The sequence below is a fragment of the Gallus gallus genome, chromosome 2, assembly GCF_016699485.2.
Source record: "Gallus gallus isolate bGalGal1 chromosome 2, bGalGal1.mat.broiler.GRCg7b, whole genome shotgun sequence".
NCBI lineage: Eukaryota > Metazoa > Chordata > Aves > Galliformes > Phasianidae > Gallus > Gallus gallus.
In genome coordinates, this window is record NC_052533.1 from 30,786,126 (window position 1) to 30,802,974 (window position 16,849).

General features: G+C 44.2%; 1 protein-coding gene and 1 non-coding gene across 51 annotated transcripts; both read left to right on the forward strand.

The window, feature by feature from the left end:
* Positions 1–12: 12 nt before the first annotated feature.
* On the forward strand, positions 13–9,709 carry LOC107052552. Of its 50 annotated transcripts, none has more exons than XR_005857971.2 (8): positions 13–139; positions 898–1,108; positions 2,934–3,140; positions 4,467–4,638; positions 5,590–5,719; positions 6,534–6,621; positions 7,049–7,175; positions 9,278–9,709. XR_005857971.2 is itself a non-coding variant. In XM_040696591.2 (6 exons), exons 3-6 carry the CDS (start codon positions 3,116–3,118, stop codon positions 9,530–9,532), a joined length of 456 nt encoding a protein of 151 aa, XP_040552525.1. In that variant the 5' UTR covers positions 13–139; positions 898–1,108; positions 2,934–3,115; the 3' UTR covers positions 9,533–9,709. The 50 variants fall into 50 exon arrangements, 3 of the variants coding, with proteins under 3 accessions (XP_040552525.1, XP_040552527.1, XP_040552526.1); XR_005857967.2 differs by having other exon boundaries at positions 6,534–6,609; XR_006938556.1 differs by having other exon boundaries at positions 6,534–6,609; positions 7,049–7,149.
* Positions 3,218–3,305, forward strand: LOC112531995. The gene has a single exon (XR_003074195.1). It is a non-coding gene; the product is annotated as a small nucleolar RNA SNORD93 (small nucleolar RNA).
* Positions 9,710–16,849: the final 7,140 nt, after the last annotated feature.

The following is a 16,849-nucleotide window of genomic DNA, read 5'->3' on the forward strand; positions in this document are numbered from 1 at the left end:
GGGAACCCTTCCGGGGGCGAAGAGCCGGAGTTTGCTCGGGGGCGGAGGCCGCGGGCCGCCCTCGTCTGCCCCTGGGCCGTTTTTATGCCCCGGTATGCCCCTTCACGCCGCTCCCTGCCGAGGCTGGAAGCGGCAGCGGGTAAGTGAAGGGCAGAGACGGAGTGCTGAGAGCAGTGCTTCCGGGTGACGCTGAAAATGGCCCTCGCGTTGTGCTGTCCCAGCTGGCGTTGTGTCTCACGTGGCCTGCTGCCTTTGGCTGCTGTGGCAGACAGAGGCGGCCTGCGGGTGCCCGGCGCCGCCTGGGGAGCGGCACGGTTAGGAGCGGCGGTCTGTGCCAGGCCTGCTAGTGGGGCTCAAGCTGTGCTCCTAGTTTGGAGGGTATCTGTTTGTGTATGGAAAGTGCAGGGGCGGGTGGAATATGTTACCAGAGAAATCGCAGCTCCTGGCACTGCAGACATCCACATCGTGCTGTACGGAATCACAGGATCATTAGGGTTGGAGAAGACACCGAGATCCTCTAGTCCAGCCACCAACCCGTCCCCACTGACCGTGTCCCTCAGTGCCACATCCACATGTCCTGAACGCGTCCAGGGCCGGTGATCCCACCGCCTCCCTGGGCAGCCCATTGCAGGGCATCACCATTCCTTCTGAAAATATCTTTTTCCTAATCTCCAACCTGCTTCTTTTATCATCACAGTTTACCAACCAGACGCAGCTGTAAAGTTCTGCACGTGTTATGTGTTGGTTTGCTTAAGGCAACGCACGGCTTGCTGGTCAGCAGCTCATTTGGCACATTAGCAAAAGGGCAGTGCTTTTAGATTAAAAAACAATAATAATACAAGTCCAGGACCGTGATAAATATCACTTACAAAGCTTTTTCCATATTTATTCCTCCAGTACACAGATGCATGTTCTGCCCCTAAGAGATGATGAAGATGGAAGTTCGTGGCTTGCTCCTTGCTTCTCAGATATGGACAGGTGACAACCTACAAGCCACGTGAGCGATCCTGGTGTCCTGCAGCCACCTCGCCACTCTCTACCAATAGTCCAAGTGTGGGGGACACAGGAGTGTCTTGGTGATGGGATGACAGCCTTGCTGCATGTCAGGGTATAGAATGCACAAACAGCCTTTGTTCATGAAATCCAGTGCATATGTGCTGTGCTTTCCTATGCATTAAACAGGAGGGGAAAAGTCGGTATCACGTGGTTATATATCTAATGATGTCTAACAGGTAAAGCTGAGGCTTAGAGTCCATGAGTAGCTTCTTTGTCAGCTGAACGGCGTATCCCTGTTGGGGTTAGGTGCCAATGTCATAGGTCTGTAGGTGAACACCAGCATGAAGGGACTGTGAGTCTACATGTGCTCAAAAAGAGTATGCCTTCATACATCCTCAGGCACTAGGGGCCAACAAAACATTCTCCAAATAATGCCAGCCGTAGAACTTGTTGTGTCAATTGACTTTGTTAGTTATGCTTGATGAGGATTGCCAACAACCAACTCTTTCTGCAGCAGGTGAGCTGCTGGGATAGGTAGAAAGATACTGATAATTCGTACTTCATTGCACTTCAAAAAGAGAAATTGTTCCCAATATAATGTTACGGTCAGAGCTTCATCCAGTTGTTAATTTGAAGTAACAAATCCTTCTGTTGATAGGTTTACATTAACTTTCCTTCTTTTTTTGCCTGTCACTGTTGCCAAACCTTTCAAAGCAGTATTAGTGCATAGAATTGTGCAAACATTCCAAGTGACAGATTTCCCATTGTTCTGAACTATCATGGTGCAAATGCCACATTCGTCAGTAATGGCTTCTCATGTTCAACTTAGAAGTGGCATCTTCCCTCCCAAGAACAGCCTTTATAAAATACTCTTTAAAGATCGTGTATCATTTTGTACCATGCCACGTGTCAGTTCCTTTGTGACTGCCATACCCATTGCATGGCACTAAGAAAACTTAGATCTTTCCACTTTTTGCCTCTGAGGAGATGTTTTCTTCAATTTTAGGCAATTGTGGTGTAAGTAGGATTCATAAGGTCGAGTGTACTAAGCTGATCCAAATGATTGAACAGCTCTGTATTCTTCGGGTATAAACCAGTTTAACTGTTACTAGCTACATCAGTAGGGATGTTCTTGAGAAAGGGTTTTGCTAAGAATGTGCCATCTGTGCTCCTCCTTCCATCCTTTCCTTCACATATCAAGGAGTTGTTTTCAGAGAACAGAAACTCTCCTTGATAGCTCTCATTTCTCACGTCTGTAGTGTGTTATGACTGGACTTCACATTTTACTTAATTATGATGGTTAAACCATCTATTGTGCACTTGTAAGGATGGTCCTTTTCTTCCATTCCATTTTAATATTCCCATTCATTTAATAGATCCCAGCTACTCTGCAGCACCACTGGTCTGGGAAATGCGCCTTTTCCGTTTGTAGAGACCACATTTCACAGAGATCAATAGAAATGGAAAGCACTACTGAAGCCAGAAAAAGACTAAGGCTGTGTGATTGTGCTGCTTGGGAAGTGGCAGAGTTCTACCACATCTCATTTTCTCTCGATGGTTGTAAAAGCAACATTACTTGAATTGAAATGTGTTTGGGTTTCTTAATGTAGCGTGTTTTCAAAACATATTTGAAATACAGAGCAGAGATGCATATGCATTTATTTCGGTCTTGATTACTGTCTCTTTCATATGATTTTCTTTGTGATACTCAATTGGCTGTACCACTGTAGGGTATTGGATATCTGCCTTGCACAGAGATCTCAACAAATTGAAGGGCTGGCAATAATCAACCACATGAAGTTTAACAAGAGCAAGCGCTGCATTCTGTACCTGGGCTGGGGCCATCCTGGCTGTACATGCAGACTGGGGGACGAGAGGATTGAGATTTAATATGGCATTGAGAGCAAACGCAATAATGATGTTCTTTTTCATTCCAGCTCCTGAAGCCGGTGAAGGAGAAACAGCAGTCTGAGGTGAAACAACATTCAACAAAACCTCATCAAATGCTTTCAGAGGTCTCTGAAAAAATTACTGTTGTGCTTAAAAATTGAATATTATCTACTAAACTTTATTTTCGTTTGAAACCTGACTGTCCCATCCTCCCCGTTTTCATCTAAGAATGAAAATGACACGTTACATTAAAGGTACTGCTACCTCTCTATAAGTAATTACTCTAAAAATATAGCAGTTCTTACATGCACATCGCTGTGATTGCAGTATTTGGCCAGGGATGAAAACAATCATCTGATTACTTGCATACTTACAGTGTTATGCAGAAGTCTGATGGATTAAAGGATTTTCTGAGGCCAAAACTAATATCCGTATTCTCTCGTTCTTTGTTTTTAAATTAAGTTTTGCTTTTGTTTTTTTTTTAAAGCATCTGAGGAGTGAAACTGTCCATGGCTTTAGAAAGATTTTCCTCAAATCATTTGAGTGCGTACTTTTTAATTGTCAGCCAATCTCATCTAGAGATAAAATCTGTGAAGATTTGATAGGATTTAAGCGGTCTGCCTGTTTTAGGCAGATTCTTATTATGATTGAAAGAAACGAGGAAAAGAATGATGATATTCCCATTTCTAAAACAGTCTTTGCTCTTACTGTGTTTGTTGTTTATACCCATTCCAGCCTTAGTACACTGAATTAAGGTTAAGCTACCTTAAAGCAGAGAATGTAAGGACTTTGTCATCAGTTACGCAAAAGTGTATATGAAAGTGAAGTATTTCCCTTTGATACAGAACACGGAAGTGGAGCATCTGAAAAATAAGAATTGTAATTAAAATTCATACACATCTTCCTTTTTTCAAAGCATCTCCTCTCAGCACTGACATACTGACAGCCCGAAACACTTATCTGTAATGTTCTTTTAGACTCTTTCCAGTAATGCATTGAGTACTGTCACCATTTGGCAAATTACTCACTGGTGTTTCAGTGTGCCATTGCTGTTGCTTTTCACTTGGGATTATTAAAAAGCTCCTATAGCTGATCTACAAGGGCAAAATCGAGACATTCTGGATACAAGGGCTATTTTTTCAGTCCAGTTGAGGAGGATGATTTGTAGCAACTGTGCATATGGCACTAATTAATGGGATTTGAGTAGACTTTGGCATAGCTTCCTGCCTAAAGAAGAAGAAAAGAGGTAACAACAGATTTGCTGTGTGCCTTTCACTGCTTCTTATGGAATGTTATATGTACTCCTGAAGTTTTTATTTTCAATCATAGTCACATAGTCATTTCTGCAGTAATTTTATCAGATGGATAGGACGTTCAAGCAACTTTTGAAAATTCCTTGTGCTCTGCATTATGAAGTCTGTTAGTCATACTTGGCACAGACTACAAATCTGAGCCTGATTTTCAGGCTTTCAAAGGGCCAAAATAAAATTATTGTTCTCTAATACATTTTTTCTTCACATTTATTCGAGTGTGCATTAGCTGTACATCCAACAAAATTGCATTTTACTCCTTCGTTTTAGGCTTAAGTAGCAGTCGCAGGAGATTAAATGCAGTTAAGCATAACGAAGCGTGAGGATGACAAGAAAAATGAAGCAGAGGTGCCTTATCTCCCAATTCATCGCAGTACAAATTTTATATTCCAGACACAAATGCCACTTTGGGATTGAAATCGTACTACGTGAATCCGTGTGAGTAAGTATCATTTTCCAATTACCTTCCTGCTTGAAATATAGAAAATGAGTCCTCCTGAGTGAAGAGACATGTTAATTGCATGTGGGATCTGTGATGGAAAGTTCTCTCTAAAATAAACAAGTTGGTCTTTGACATATCAGAAGGAAAACTTGCTTGTAGTGAGAGAATGCTAGACTAGACTGACACTGGTCTCTTTTATGACGTTATTACTGGGCTGACATGTATAGCACAGTATATTAGAATTGTTAATTGTATCATAGCATAGTATTTTTCTGCAGCTTTTCTATTAAATCCCTTAAAAAACATGTGCAGAAAATTACTTCTCGCGTGTATGTTAGTTTTGGCAGCTGTCTGATGGGAATGAAATGCTGGCAGGCTTTCAAAAGCCTGAAGAATAGGAATCAGGCAGTGAGCCTACATGAGCCTTTAAAAGAAGATATTTACAAAGTCTTTATTATAAAAAATGAAAAAAAATAAAGTTATCTAAAGGTGTCATCTGTGTCAGCCTCTATGGATTTAGTTCCCCTCCTTTGTTACACAAAGACAATATTGATTCAAAATTCATTAGCAGTGTTTCATTAATGCCAGCGGAGGGCAGACTTGAACTGGAAACTCTTTTTGCTGCTTGGATTTCTTGAACTTAAAATACAGGACAGTCCCTTAAGCTCAGAGCTGATGGCAATCTCATCACTTCTCCACGATTCTAATTACTCTTGTGCTGGATAAAATCTTCCTTGCAATTGCTGTTTGGCAAAATGGGTGTTTTGCTATGTCACAGGAAAAAAAAATAGTGAATGTTTAAATAAAAACGGTAATAGGAAAGTGGATGAGTCAATTTATTGGCAGCTGCATGATATCCCCCAGGGAGAATCCACACTGCTAAGCAATTAATTATGTATACCTTAAAATGGTTTTAAAAAGCGACTGAATGTCATTATCCCCACTTTGCAGGTGAAGCAGCTGAGGCACAGGGAGATAGCCTTGCCAGGTACCTGTCCAGGTGACCTGCAGATGGAAGAACAAAATGCAGATTTCTGTGATGTAGTCCAGTGCTCAAGCACATCTTTTTGCATAAATGATGGTAGGTCAAACTGTTGCAAGCATTGTGGAAATGATGCAGCCCAAATTGCTGAGGAGCTTACACTAGTGAAATAGACAGGTAACCTGAGAGACAATAATATAGCTCCTGAGAAGAATATTGTCCTCAGGAAGTTAGATGGAGGTCCGATCAGTTGGCCAAAGATCTGCATTAAAAATAGTGTGTTTTTACTAAAACAGGCACTCTACATTTTTGTATATGTTTGTCATTAAGTTAGATGGTACTCTATTCGAGGAAGGACACTTTCTATGTAGGCCTTCAAAGCCATTCCCATCTCAGTGCTAGGAAATGTGCAGCTGAATTGTAAATTTGCATAGAGGTGAAGGATGAAGATGCTAAAAAATTGTTCCTCCTCTCCCATCATCTTAAATGATGAGCAAAATGTGAGGCTTCTTATGAACTCACCAAGCCCACTGTATCTACTGTACCCACGGCCAACAGCATTCATGGGATTTGTGTGACTCACCATTGAGCGCTATCCTTCGTGAAGGCACTACACTGAATAGCTAAATACAGTCACTAATTTTATTTGATTAAATGTACGTATTCCACTTCCTCTATATGCTCTTATGAAGTCATTACCCATTATGACAGCTTGTTAAAGCATAAAATGGCGTTGTTCTTTCCCTTCCTAGAAAGGGATGGAGGCACGCTGTTACAAAGCCTCCCATTTCTAAGACTTGTGAAGATGTACCACAGAACATTTGGTGTTGCATATTGTTCATATTGAAAACTCTGACGAGTGAGCAAGCTCTTTACACACTGCATTTTTCCTCTTTTTTCTTCTTATTGCCAGTTTGCAGTGGCAACATGCTAATGGTGTGAATTAGTCGTTAGTTCATGACTCTGAGGAAAAGGACCACATGAAAATTGTAAGTTAGAATGTAAGTAAGTGGACACCATTCAGACTGAAATACTGCATAGCCTGGCAGTGTGTTGCTAATTTCTGGTTTATTTCCAAACAAATCATGTTAAAATACGAGTCAAAACTATCTGGCAGGGATTTAAAGTACAATGTGGCAACAACCCCAAAACCTATTACTTTACATTCAGGGTTTCTCTGTGTACTCTATTAGACTTCTTTAATTCATCCCTAATTATAAATTGCTATCTGTAAGTTCCCAAAAAATGGTTTAATACTCCCAGGCCTAATGCTATGATTTAGGGCAGAATACATACCATAATACCGTATTTTCAGTGCAAAATTAAACCTTACCTCCAGCAAACCACCAATGTCTTCCAGTATTTTTCAGATTTACTGTATTTCAATATGCAGAATCCTTAGCTTGTATGCTTAATCTCTTTTCTCAGTCTATTAGCAGGACTGAGTCTCTTCATTCTCAGTGCAGAAGTGCAGTACAACAGAAGAACAAATACATTCTGCAGGTGGAGAGAAGAGCCGTGGGTTCATGGTAAGGACAGCATCCATCTGCCCCAGGTAAATCTAAGCCCATCTTCCCAGCTTGTAGGTGCCTTTGTTTACCTTTTGCTCCATAACAAACCCAGAAACTCCCTGATAAAATTCCCTTCGGATCATGACCGTAGAGAAATCCATTCTGCATTCTTAAAGCTTTTGTGGCAGATAGCTTGTAAGCTGTAAGCATAAAAATCACGTACAAATAAATAAATGTTGAGAGAGAAATTATGTGACATAAAGTGTATGTGAAAATTAATGTTGAAAATGCTCTGAATACGGGGAAGAAATGAAAGGATAGTTCCACGGCAGCAGCTGTATCTGTTTTACCTTGAGATTGTTATCTCTGTAACTGATTACATCTCAAAATCTTAAAACCATTGACAGTTGTTAAGGGGAAACAAACTTGTGCATTTGGCCATGGCAGGTCTTTCCTGCTGTAAGCTTCACAGGAGTTTCTACCTCCACACTGATCTTTTCTTACAGCACTCTTAGGTGATGTGTCTTCTCTTGTGCTTGTAATCATCTTTCCCTTCTATTATATATAATAGGTAATGTATATGTATATGCAATATATAAAATGCTCAAAAAGCTCACGATTTAAGAGTAATTAAGATATTACTACCTCAGAAACACAAAATGTCACTCTTATGTGCTCATACTTGTTCTGCTGAGCCAGCCCATCTCAGTGACAGAGGGAAGTGCAGATAATACAGACTGGCATCAAGCAGTAGCTATTCCTGTAAGCAGACAGAGCAGAAGTTATCGCTGCATTTCTTGACACAGAAACACATGGATGGCTCTGTACTGTGTGAAAAAAACACTGTATTGCTGTGTGCTTATGACAAAAAAATAAGAATCCTTTGTCAATAGGATACCATTATTTTTGGATAAACAAAACCAAAATCAAAAAAGAGCAAATAAGCGGATATATGCGATGCATGACACACAGTCCCATATGATCAACATCAGTTATTTTGGCAATCTACTTTCAGAAATGGGAGTTTTCACAAGAGTGAAAATTGCTTCTACATCACTTGGAAGTGGAGCTTACTGCTGTCAGGTTGCCAGAACTCTTAAACGAGTGCTCAAGCATCACTCCCTCTTTCGGTGATTTCATATATTTATACTTACTGTCACAACTAGGGGAGGATCAGCAAGGATTTGTTCCTTGTTCAGAAGATCACGGAGTCTGCTACCTGCCAGCACGCTCCGCTTCCAGCAGCGGAAGCTCTTACTCATCACCAATCTTGTCCCTGACATACTTCAGCATCCAACAGTTCTTTCACACCTTCCGGGCTCCTATATTTAGGAATTTCTTCTTCTCCCCGGTTGGCTCCAAGCCAGAAACATATCCCCTTACGTGGAAGATTCTTAACTTTGCTCACGCTGCTTTTTTGACATTTGCTTTCTTGGTAGGTTCTGCTTCTGTAGACTGTTGAGTACTAAGTGTATGATGAGAGTCTACATGGTTTTCTACATTATAAATCACAGATATGCTCAAGTTTGACAGGATTCTTGAATACTGGCTTGCAGCATCCCAGATCTGTAGTGCCAGAGAGAGATGTGGACAGACCTTTGATCTCGAGGGCCAGAATTTGGTCACATTCACAAACACGTTTGGAAGCTTGCAAATGTGGCCAAGAGAGGGAATAGGGGATGTCACTGATGAGCTGTGCAGAAATGTCACCTCCTGGAGAACCATCTAATAGATGGACTACATCCGAGTTCTGCTAATGCTCTCCATCAAGCAGACACATTTAGCACTGCTGCAGTCACAGCTGGAATACACAGCACAGCAGCATATGTTGAAATCCAGGACGCCCAGTTCAACAGGGAAGAGTGAGTAATATAAATGGCATTAACTGAAATTAATTTCAGGATGTTCTTCGATGGAAAGCATGCTCATATCTCAAAATCAGTCCATTCAGCAGGCAAATAAACGGTTTCAACATTTTTCAGGGAAATCTCAGTAGCATTCCTTGGGCTTGTAGGTCATGCTTAGTACAGTCAAGCAGGCTTAAATGCAACGTTAATTACAGTTTTTTTTCCTTTTACATATTTTGAATGGAACATGACAACAAACGTACACATTCTTGTGTTTCTGATGCATTCTTTTCTTGCAGAAGCCCCAGTTGGTAGTAAAGCAGTTCGCAGCACAGACCTTTCTGTGGAGAAGCTCATGCAGCCGGCCGGCCAGCAAGCAGTTCTCACACTGCAGCATCATGCTTAGCTGTGTCAAGCAACATATAAATCATGAAGACAAAGTGCTGTTGAGCAACAAGGCAGCTTTTCCCAGCCAGGTCAGTAAGAAGAAACCACAGTTATCAAATCAGTGTCTTGGCATTGAAGCTGCACAGCACCTCAGTGGAGCAGGTTAGTGGGATCGGGTCCCTTCCTCCAGAGGAAGGTTTGTGCTGCTGTTTGGCCTCACCCACCTTCAGGCAGCTGAGTTTCTGTTGACTCGAAAGGAAAGCAAAAAGTCTGAAATGCTGCTAAAAGGCCTCGTATTGTCTGACATCCTGTGACAAGAAAAAAATAAACAACTTTGACCACAAGCCGTAATGACTCTCACCTCTGTGTAAGCTTTCAGTGGCATCAGTACTGCTGCATCCTGCTTTTGGTTTTGCCTTGCTCGCTTGTGTTATTCCGTGCATTGCACAAAGAGCTTCCAGGACATCTCCTGCAAGCCAGACTCTGGGAGCAGTTACAGCTGCCAGCCCAGCAATAAAAATACTGGGCCTAAAAGTCATCCTGGTTTTGTTGTCTGTCACTGCAGTTTCCACGTGCAGAAGCAGCTACATGGGAGCTGCTACCTCCAACAGGAGCAGCTGTCGGGAGGAACACCTATCCATGTGGCTCTGTGACAGTGTTGCAAGATACCACATTTGATCTCTGGGTAAAATAGAAAAGGCAGAATGGTATTTTTTTTTTTTTTTTTTACATCCCAACTAAAGAGAGAGAAGTGCAAGCAGTGCCATGTATGAACACTTACATTTTCAGCACAAATACCAGCGCTTCTGGGCACGCTGCTCTGAAAAGTCTGGTGCTTTAGCAGACAGCAGCTCACAGATTGATCCGTGTGCTTTCAGAAATGCAAATGCTTTTGAGAAGTGCCTTTCAGCTCAGCCTGGTAGAGCAGAGCGCCCTAAGCAACTCCCAGTGGGCTCCTGTTTCTCCCCTCTGGGCTTCACACACACCTAAAGCCACCTTCCTTCCAGGTGAGTGGAAATGCCTGCACCTCTCCTTGGGCAGGGACAGAGGAAAGCAAAACTGTATCTGAAGGACGTTGCATTATTTCAGAGAGGGAAAAAAACATGCACTTAATTATGGGGCAGCACATTCCGTGAGATTCCTATCTACTGCAATCAGATGATTTCTGTGCTGTCCTTCTGGAGCAAACATTTCTGACTGAAGTTGTGATGAAGAGGACGTGGTAGCTAAATGGGCAAACCATTAATTATCCTTCAGTTTTCCATCTATGCTTTTGAGTCCCCTGCATCAGGTGGAAATGACGTCTCCTTGTCCTCCATGTACAGGGGGCAAAGGTGGCAGTGATGCGTTTTCACCTCTAACTCAAGGCAGTGGGACATTTCCCCGCCTTCTAACAACTCCCTGTTATCAGGTCTCCTCTCCCCTGCTCAACAGAATGCCTCACACTGCTCACCAGTTTTTTATTCAAGACAGCAGGGAATTAAGCTCATCAAACACACTGCCTCCAGCGTGCAGTCTGACACACTGGACTAATAATAGTTTTCCTGTCGCCACAAAATATCACATTTATGTGTGGCATCCATGGAGCCAACCAAAGCAAGCTACATGGCCACACGTCTGCACACACCTATTCACAGTGGTGGGCACCAGGAAAGGACAGACAGCAGAGCGGCCTTCCACATACAGCACACTCAGTGCACCTTGGACAGGTTTCCTTCCCTGTAAGCTCTGTAATTGCCGTCATTAATGCTAAGTAGGATGACAGCAAAACTGTAATCCCATAAACGTAATGCAGTAGCATATAAAAAGTTAAAATTTGTCAATTTTATTAAGTAGCTAACCAGCATTTCCCTTCTGTCATATATTAGGAGGGCCGCTAAGATGATCAGAGAGCTGGAGCCCCTCTCCTATGAAGAATGGCTGAGGGAATGGGGCTTGTTTAGCTTGGAGAAGAGAAGGCTCCGAGGAGACCTCATTGCAACCTTCCAGTACTTGAAGGGAGTGTATAAACAAGAGGGGGTAACAACTGCTTATGACGGTGGATAGTGATAAGACAAGGGGCAATGGTCTTACACGTGAGTGCCACGCTTCAGCCTTTGGACGTGCATCGCTGTACCACTGCGCTGAGCGACCACTGGGTGGCAATGTCAACCTCCTGGAAAACACGGCCCTGTATTTGCCGGTTTCAGCCCCCTTTCCCTCTCCTCCCCTTCTGTTCTTTTTGTTATTTTCTTTTCTGGACGGAGATTTTGTTTAACAACTTCCAGAAGCGATAAGGATGTACGGTTGTTGGTAGAATTTGTCTTCCGTCAAGAAAACTCAAGGAAGTGACAAGGAAACCATCTCAGAACGCAGCCAGGGCGCCGCCCGCAGCCACCCCCCACACTGATTCCCTGTGGGTTCCCACGGCACAGCCCGGTGCTCAGAGCCCCCAGGAAGCAGACACAGCACAAAGCCCAACGGGAAGGGGCTGCCCACGCTGCAGTCTGCTGGGGCTCCCAGCAGCAGAGCTCTCCTCTTTGTGTCTCGTTTTGCTCAGCTTCTTCGTTCATTCAAAGCTGCCTGCGGAGACGGATGGAGAGGAAGCGTACCAGACAGGGCAGCTCTTACAGCTCCTGTTTTGTTCTCCAGTCACCTCTTTCCCCACAGCTTCAGCACAGAGTGTGCTTTATGCAACGTCTTCTTTCTTTCAGGCACGAAACAAAACTGTCCCTCAGTGCTGAGCGGCACCGTGCCGGCTCTCCATCGAGCAGATAGGAGTAATTACAGGGATTACAAATGTGGTGCTGAATGTCAACGTATATTAAAGCTGTTTAATACCTTGAAATAGAACATCCTTCCACCTAAGGCACTGTCTTTCTGCCTAGAATTAAATCACGGCATCAACTGCCTTGGATCTACTGAGTAACTCGTTTTGTTGGCATATTTAAGAAGTTATTCATCTCAGCATTACCAGAGTGTGTCAAAACTCTTTTGTGCCCACAGGCAGCACAGCAGCTTTACCCAGTGCTGCTCTGAAGGCACAAAAACACTCAGTCACTCACTGAGGGCAGAGGGCCCGGATCACTCTGCTGCCCGCATCCCCTATGCCAACCTCTGGGGAAAAGATGGCAACAGCAGGGGATCCTACACAACACCATCACCCAGTCCTTTCTTCAGGTTATTTATACCCGCACACCTTCGCTTTGGGGCGAGGATGCCAAGCACTGGAGCAATCACTGAAGGGCCAAAGCGCGGTGGTTCGGGAGCAGTGCTAGGGCTCAATGCTGGGTCCCATCCCAGACCCCTGAACTCACCCCTCCAGCCCATGTTGCTGCCCGCAGCCTCCTGCCTTCCCTCCCTGCAGAGCTCTGCCCACCCCAAGGCACAGGAAGAAGCCAGGTTCACACGAGGGTCAGTGGCAACGCTTCTGTAGCGAGGCTTCCTGCACTGGCAGCACAAAAACAAGAGCTCACACGTAACTGAAGGCATTTCAAGTTACCAATGCAGCCTGCAAGGCAGGGGAGAAGCTCCTTTGCAGACTGAACAGTGAAGAACCTCACATTTGTCAGAGGATTGAGCTGGAGCTGAATAGCTGTCACCCAGTTACAGAGACGCTCTCACAGCCTTGATGCTATTCTACCTTCAAACCTCAAAGCAGCTGAAGATACTGCGTATTTTTAAGTGGGATTCTGACTACAGAATGGCAGAAACAATAACACTGTAAAGAGATCTGTGCTCCAGTTCTACCCCTCGCTTTAGGTGTTCAGAAGTGCTGCTATTTTACACTTGCTCAAGAAATCCAAACAGATTCAGCTGAACTGTGGCCCCCAGCACCACCCCTGTTGTTCCCAGTGGATCGCAGCACCAGCGAATCAGGTCTGTTCCTCCTGGACTTCTGTAAGGCCTTCAGTGAAAGTAGGGCAGCTGCTGGCATTACTCAGGACTATGCTAAAATGATTGATCCAAACGCTTGCTTGAGTGTATTTTGGCCCCATGCAGTGAGATCCTGCTCAACAGGAACATCCTCACACTACAGAGATCCATCAGTGCACTTCAGCCTGAGACGCTGCAGCCAGGAACACCGGCGTCAGTCAGCACTACAGCAGTAACAGCCACGGGGCTCATCTGTGTGACTCAGCCCCCCTTCCACCAGCCCTTCTGCACCATTACATCTCAGAACTGACCCAGGAAACGCAGAGTAACAGGCAATTAAACATGCCCTCATTTTGCAGTCAGTGAAGCAGCACCTGCAGCAGGGAGGCTCGTGCCAGGGCAGTTGCCCCAGTCACAGGGACACGCTCCCATCCACCAGAACGGGCAGGTGTCGTTACCTGGCAGCCGCCGGCTGGGAGAACATGAGTGTGCTGAAGTTCCCTTTAATACAGAGCTACGTTAACACTGAATATAAAAAGCAACCGAATCAAATGCAGGCGGCCAGCTGTAAAGTCCATACAAATAAATGCCATTCCTGAGGCTGGTTACTCAGTGCTTGTGCTACCTGCAGGTTCCCCTCCCATTCCACACTGCCCCACCAAGAGGCAATCTGTTATATCCCCCCCAGCTAAGAGCTGTGCTTTGGGGGTACCACTATTTTCTTCTGTACTGCTTGCCACATTTTTAAAAGGAGATTCAAAATCTCCTCCGCTAATCAGTAGCTGTTCCTACTTGAAACCACACTAAGAGCCCATCCTAAGCATTCCCTTTCACTCACTGCCACTGAAATGGCAAATCTTACACTCTCATAGGACAGTCACAGCCCCATGCTCAACCCCTACACCTCAGAAACCAAAATTCCTGGCTGGGAGTCCCTGGCTAGAACCTCGCTGGACCAAGAGAACCATTAAGAATATGAGATTTCCTTTCCTATCCATTCACACAAAGGGAATTTGTGTTTTGCCCGTTTGAATCAACAGGTTAAAGATTTGGGTTTTAAAAAGAAAAACAAAGAGAGAAAATGAGCAGTGCTCCCTAAACATAAGATTCCCACAGCTGCTATTTAGACAAGCTCTTCCATTCATGTGGGTTTCTCCACAGTGTTGTGGAGACCGTATCTGTGGAGACCAGAGACCATATTTGTAAGGGCAGGTTAAGGACCTTCGTACAAAATGCAACCCCATTCCTTGTCTGTTTGGAGACGGGGAGGCCAACCTGGAGGGCAATGGGACCCAGCAGAGCTGGGGGCTCCTCCAGGCTCACAAACTGGCCCGTCCCATCACACAGGAAGCCAAGCACAGCCAGCAGGTCTGCATGCACAGACATGGGGCTCTCAGTTCTACTTACCTGTGAAAAGGAAGCACACAAGAGGTGGAAGCAGGAGACCAAGGAGGGCCACGGAGAGACCCTTTGAGCACACACAGATAGGGCTAGGAAATCCAGTCTTCATGTGGTACCCAGGGACAGTGCAGGAGGCAAAGAGCACAGACAGACTAACACTGCACCAGGCAACGCCAAGAGGTTGTGGAGTCCCCATCCTTGGAGAAGTCCAGAACCAAACTGCACGTGGCCCTGAGCAACCTGCCTTGGCTGACTCTGCTTGAGGCAGAGGAGGTGGATGAGATGATCTCCAGCCTCAGCCATGCTGTGATTTCACTGAAAAAGGGACCTAAGCACTACTTCTGTACTGTCAAAGTTGAGCAAGAGATACACTTTCTGGCCTCGCAGCACAAAAAACACCACACCACTTGTAGAGCCAGGTGCATTGGCTCCCCTTCCAGGGTTCTGCAAACTTATCATTCCCAAGAGCACCTGTTACAACTGACCTCCAGGATTGCTGGTGCTTCAAACACAGAAATAGCGAGAACTGCTGAACTGAAGATCTAACGAAGATACAGAGCAGGTGTGTATCAAAATGCTGCTACATTAAGGTTATCACAGATATCAAGTTACCCAAACAGTACCACATCAGTGACAAGGATGGCCATGCTCCTGGCTACTGCTCCTCTGCTTGCAGGCGCCTGAGGGTCAGCACTTCTCAGCCAGGTGGGTTGGGCTGCATGACTTGCCTGCATTCATAGAGCCCATGCTTTGTGCAACATAACTATCTGGCATATTTAAAGTAATGAAGACAACCTTACCAGGGCTTCTACACACGTATAATGAAAAAGCTGAATGCATCGCAGTGTATTCCAACAAAGCCTGTAGAAACAAATAGGCAATTTTTCCTGCTGTATTAAGTATTTATGAAAGCATGCAACTTCAAAACCCACCAGCTTATTTTACTGGCCAAGGTGTCGAACACTAAACAAGACAAGTCTTTAGTTGATACAATAGGAACGTAAAGCTTCTTGTACAACTCAGGAAACGCTGTGAGAAGGTTAAAACCTGTACTAAAAATTGCTCAAACAAAACATCACTCAACAAACCAGAAAATGGGGAAGTGTGGCACATTCAGACTCAGGCTCTCAGGTGAAGAAAGGCCCAGCTGCAGCCATCCTGCTGGTTTCAGCGGACACTGTGAAATGTGCACATCTGGTTAGCCGTTTTAGACTGACATAAACAGTCATTATACACGTATATACACAACACTGTAAGCCTCAAATGCTGACAAAAGTCATCAAGTAATTCAGGTAGAAATTTCTAAAGTCCTCCTAGACCACGGACCTGCTGAGAGAGAGGGGTGGCAGAAAGTCCTGTAGTTGTGCACTCATCAATTCATTGGCACTTCATCTGCTTCAGAAAACTCACTGCAGTTCTGGATCAAGTGGTTGGAGGCCATACAATCTTTGCACAAATGCGATAGATTTTCCAAACAAAAACAATTCCACTCAGCTTTCAAGAGTTTTGAAAACATTGCTGTTCAAAGCTGTCATTGGAAACAGTTTCCTCTGATTCAAAACAGTGAGGTCAGCTGTAAATGTCAGCATTCTGTCATTATAATTTGCTATGATTCACTCCTACATAACATTTTTTTCCCTGCAGAACGTTGCAACTGTGTATGACATTTGGAGTGCATTCATCAGAACTACCTACTGCCGGGTAGACTACAATATGCAATGATAGAATATCCCGAGTTGGACTGTTAGAAAAGCTCTGCTTCTTTGATATACTTTTCTTCCGTCAGTCCAAAAGGATCAGATAATCGATCAGATAATGCTCAAAAACTGAAGGCTCTCAACAGTTCAGAAATAACGAGAAAGAATTAATAGCTTTGTTTCTCGTCCCACCCTCCCTTCAATTCTGCGCTGGAAGCAGAGCAATACATCTCCTGGAACACACTGCAGACATTCAGACAACAAACAATTCTGCCTTCCCTCCCCCACTGCATTTTTGCATACTTTGGAAGAAAGGAAAGCAGCACAGCTGGAAGTTGTATTATTTTCAGCAGTAAAGATGTCCGTTCACAAAGACATGCTCATTGTCTATGTCACTCCAGAGACTTAAACATACATACTTACAAAGACACACACGTATGGAAGCAGCAGCTGGCGGTACCAAGAAACGATCCCTTCATTTCCTAAAGGAAGCATGAAGACTTACATAATCCAGGTTGTACCAACGTGAGT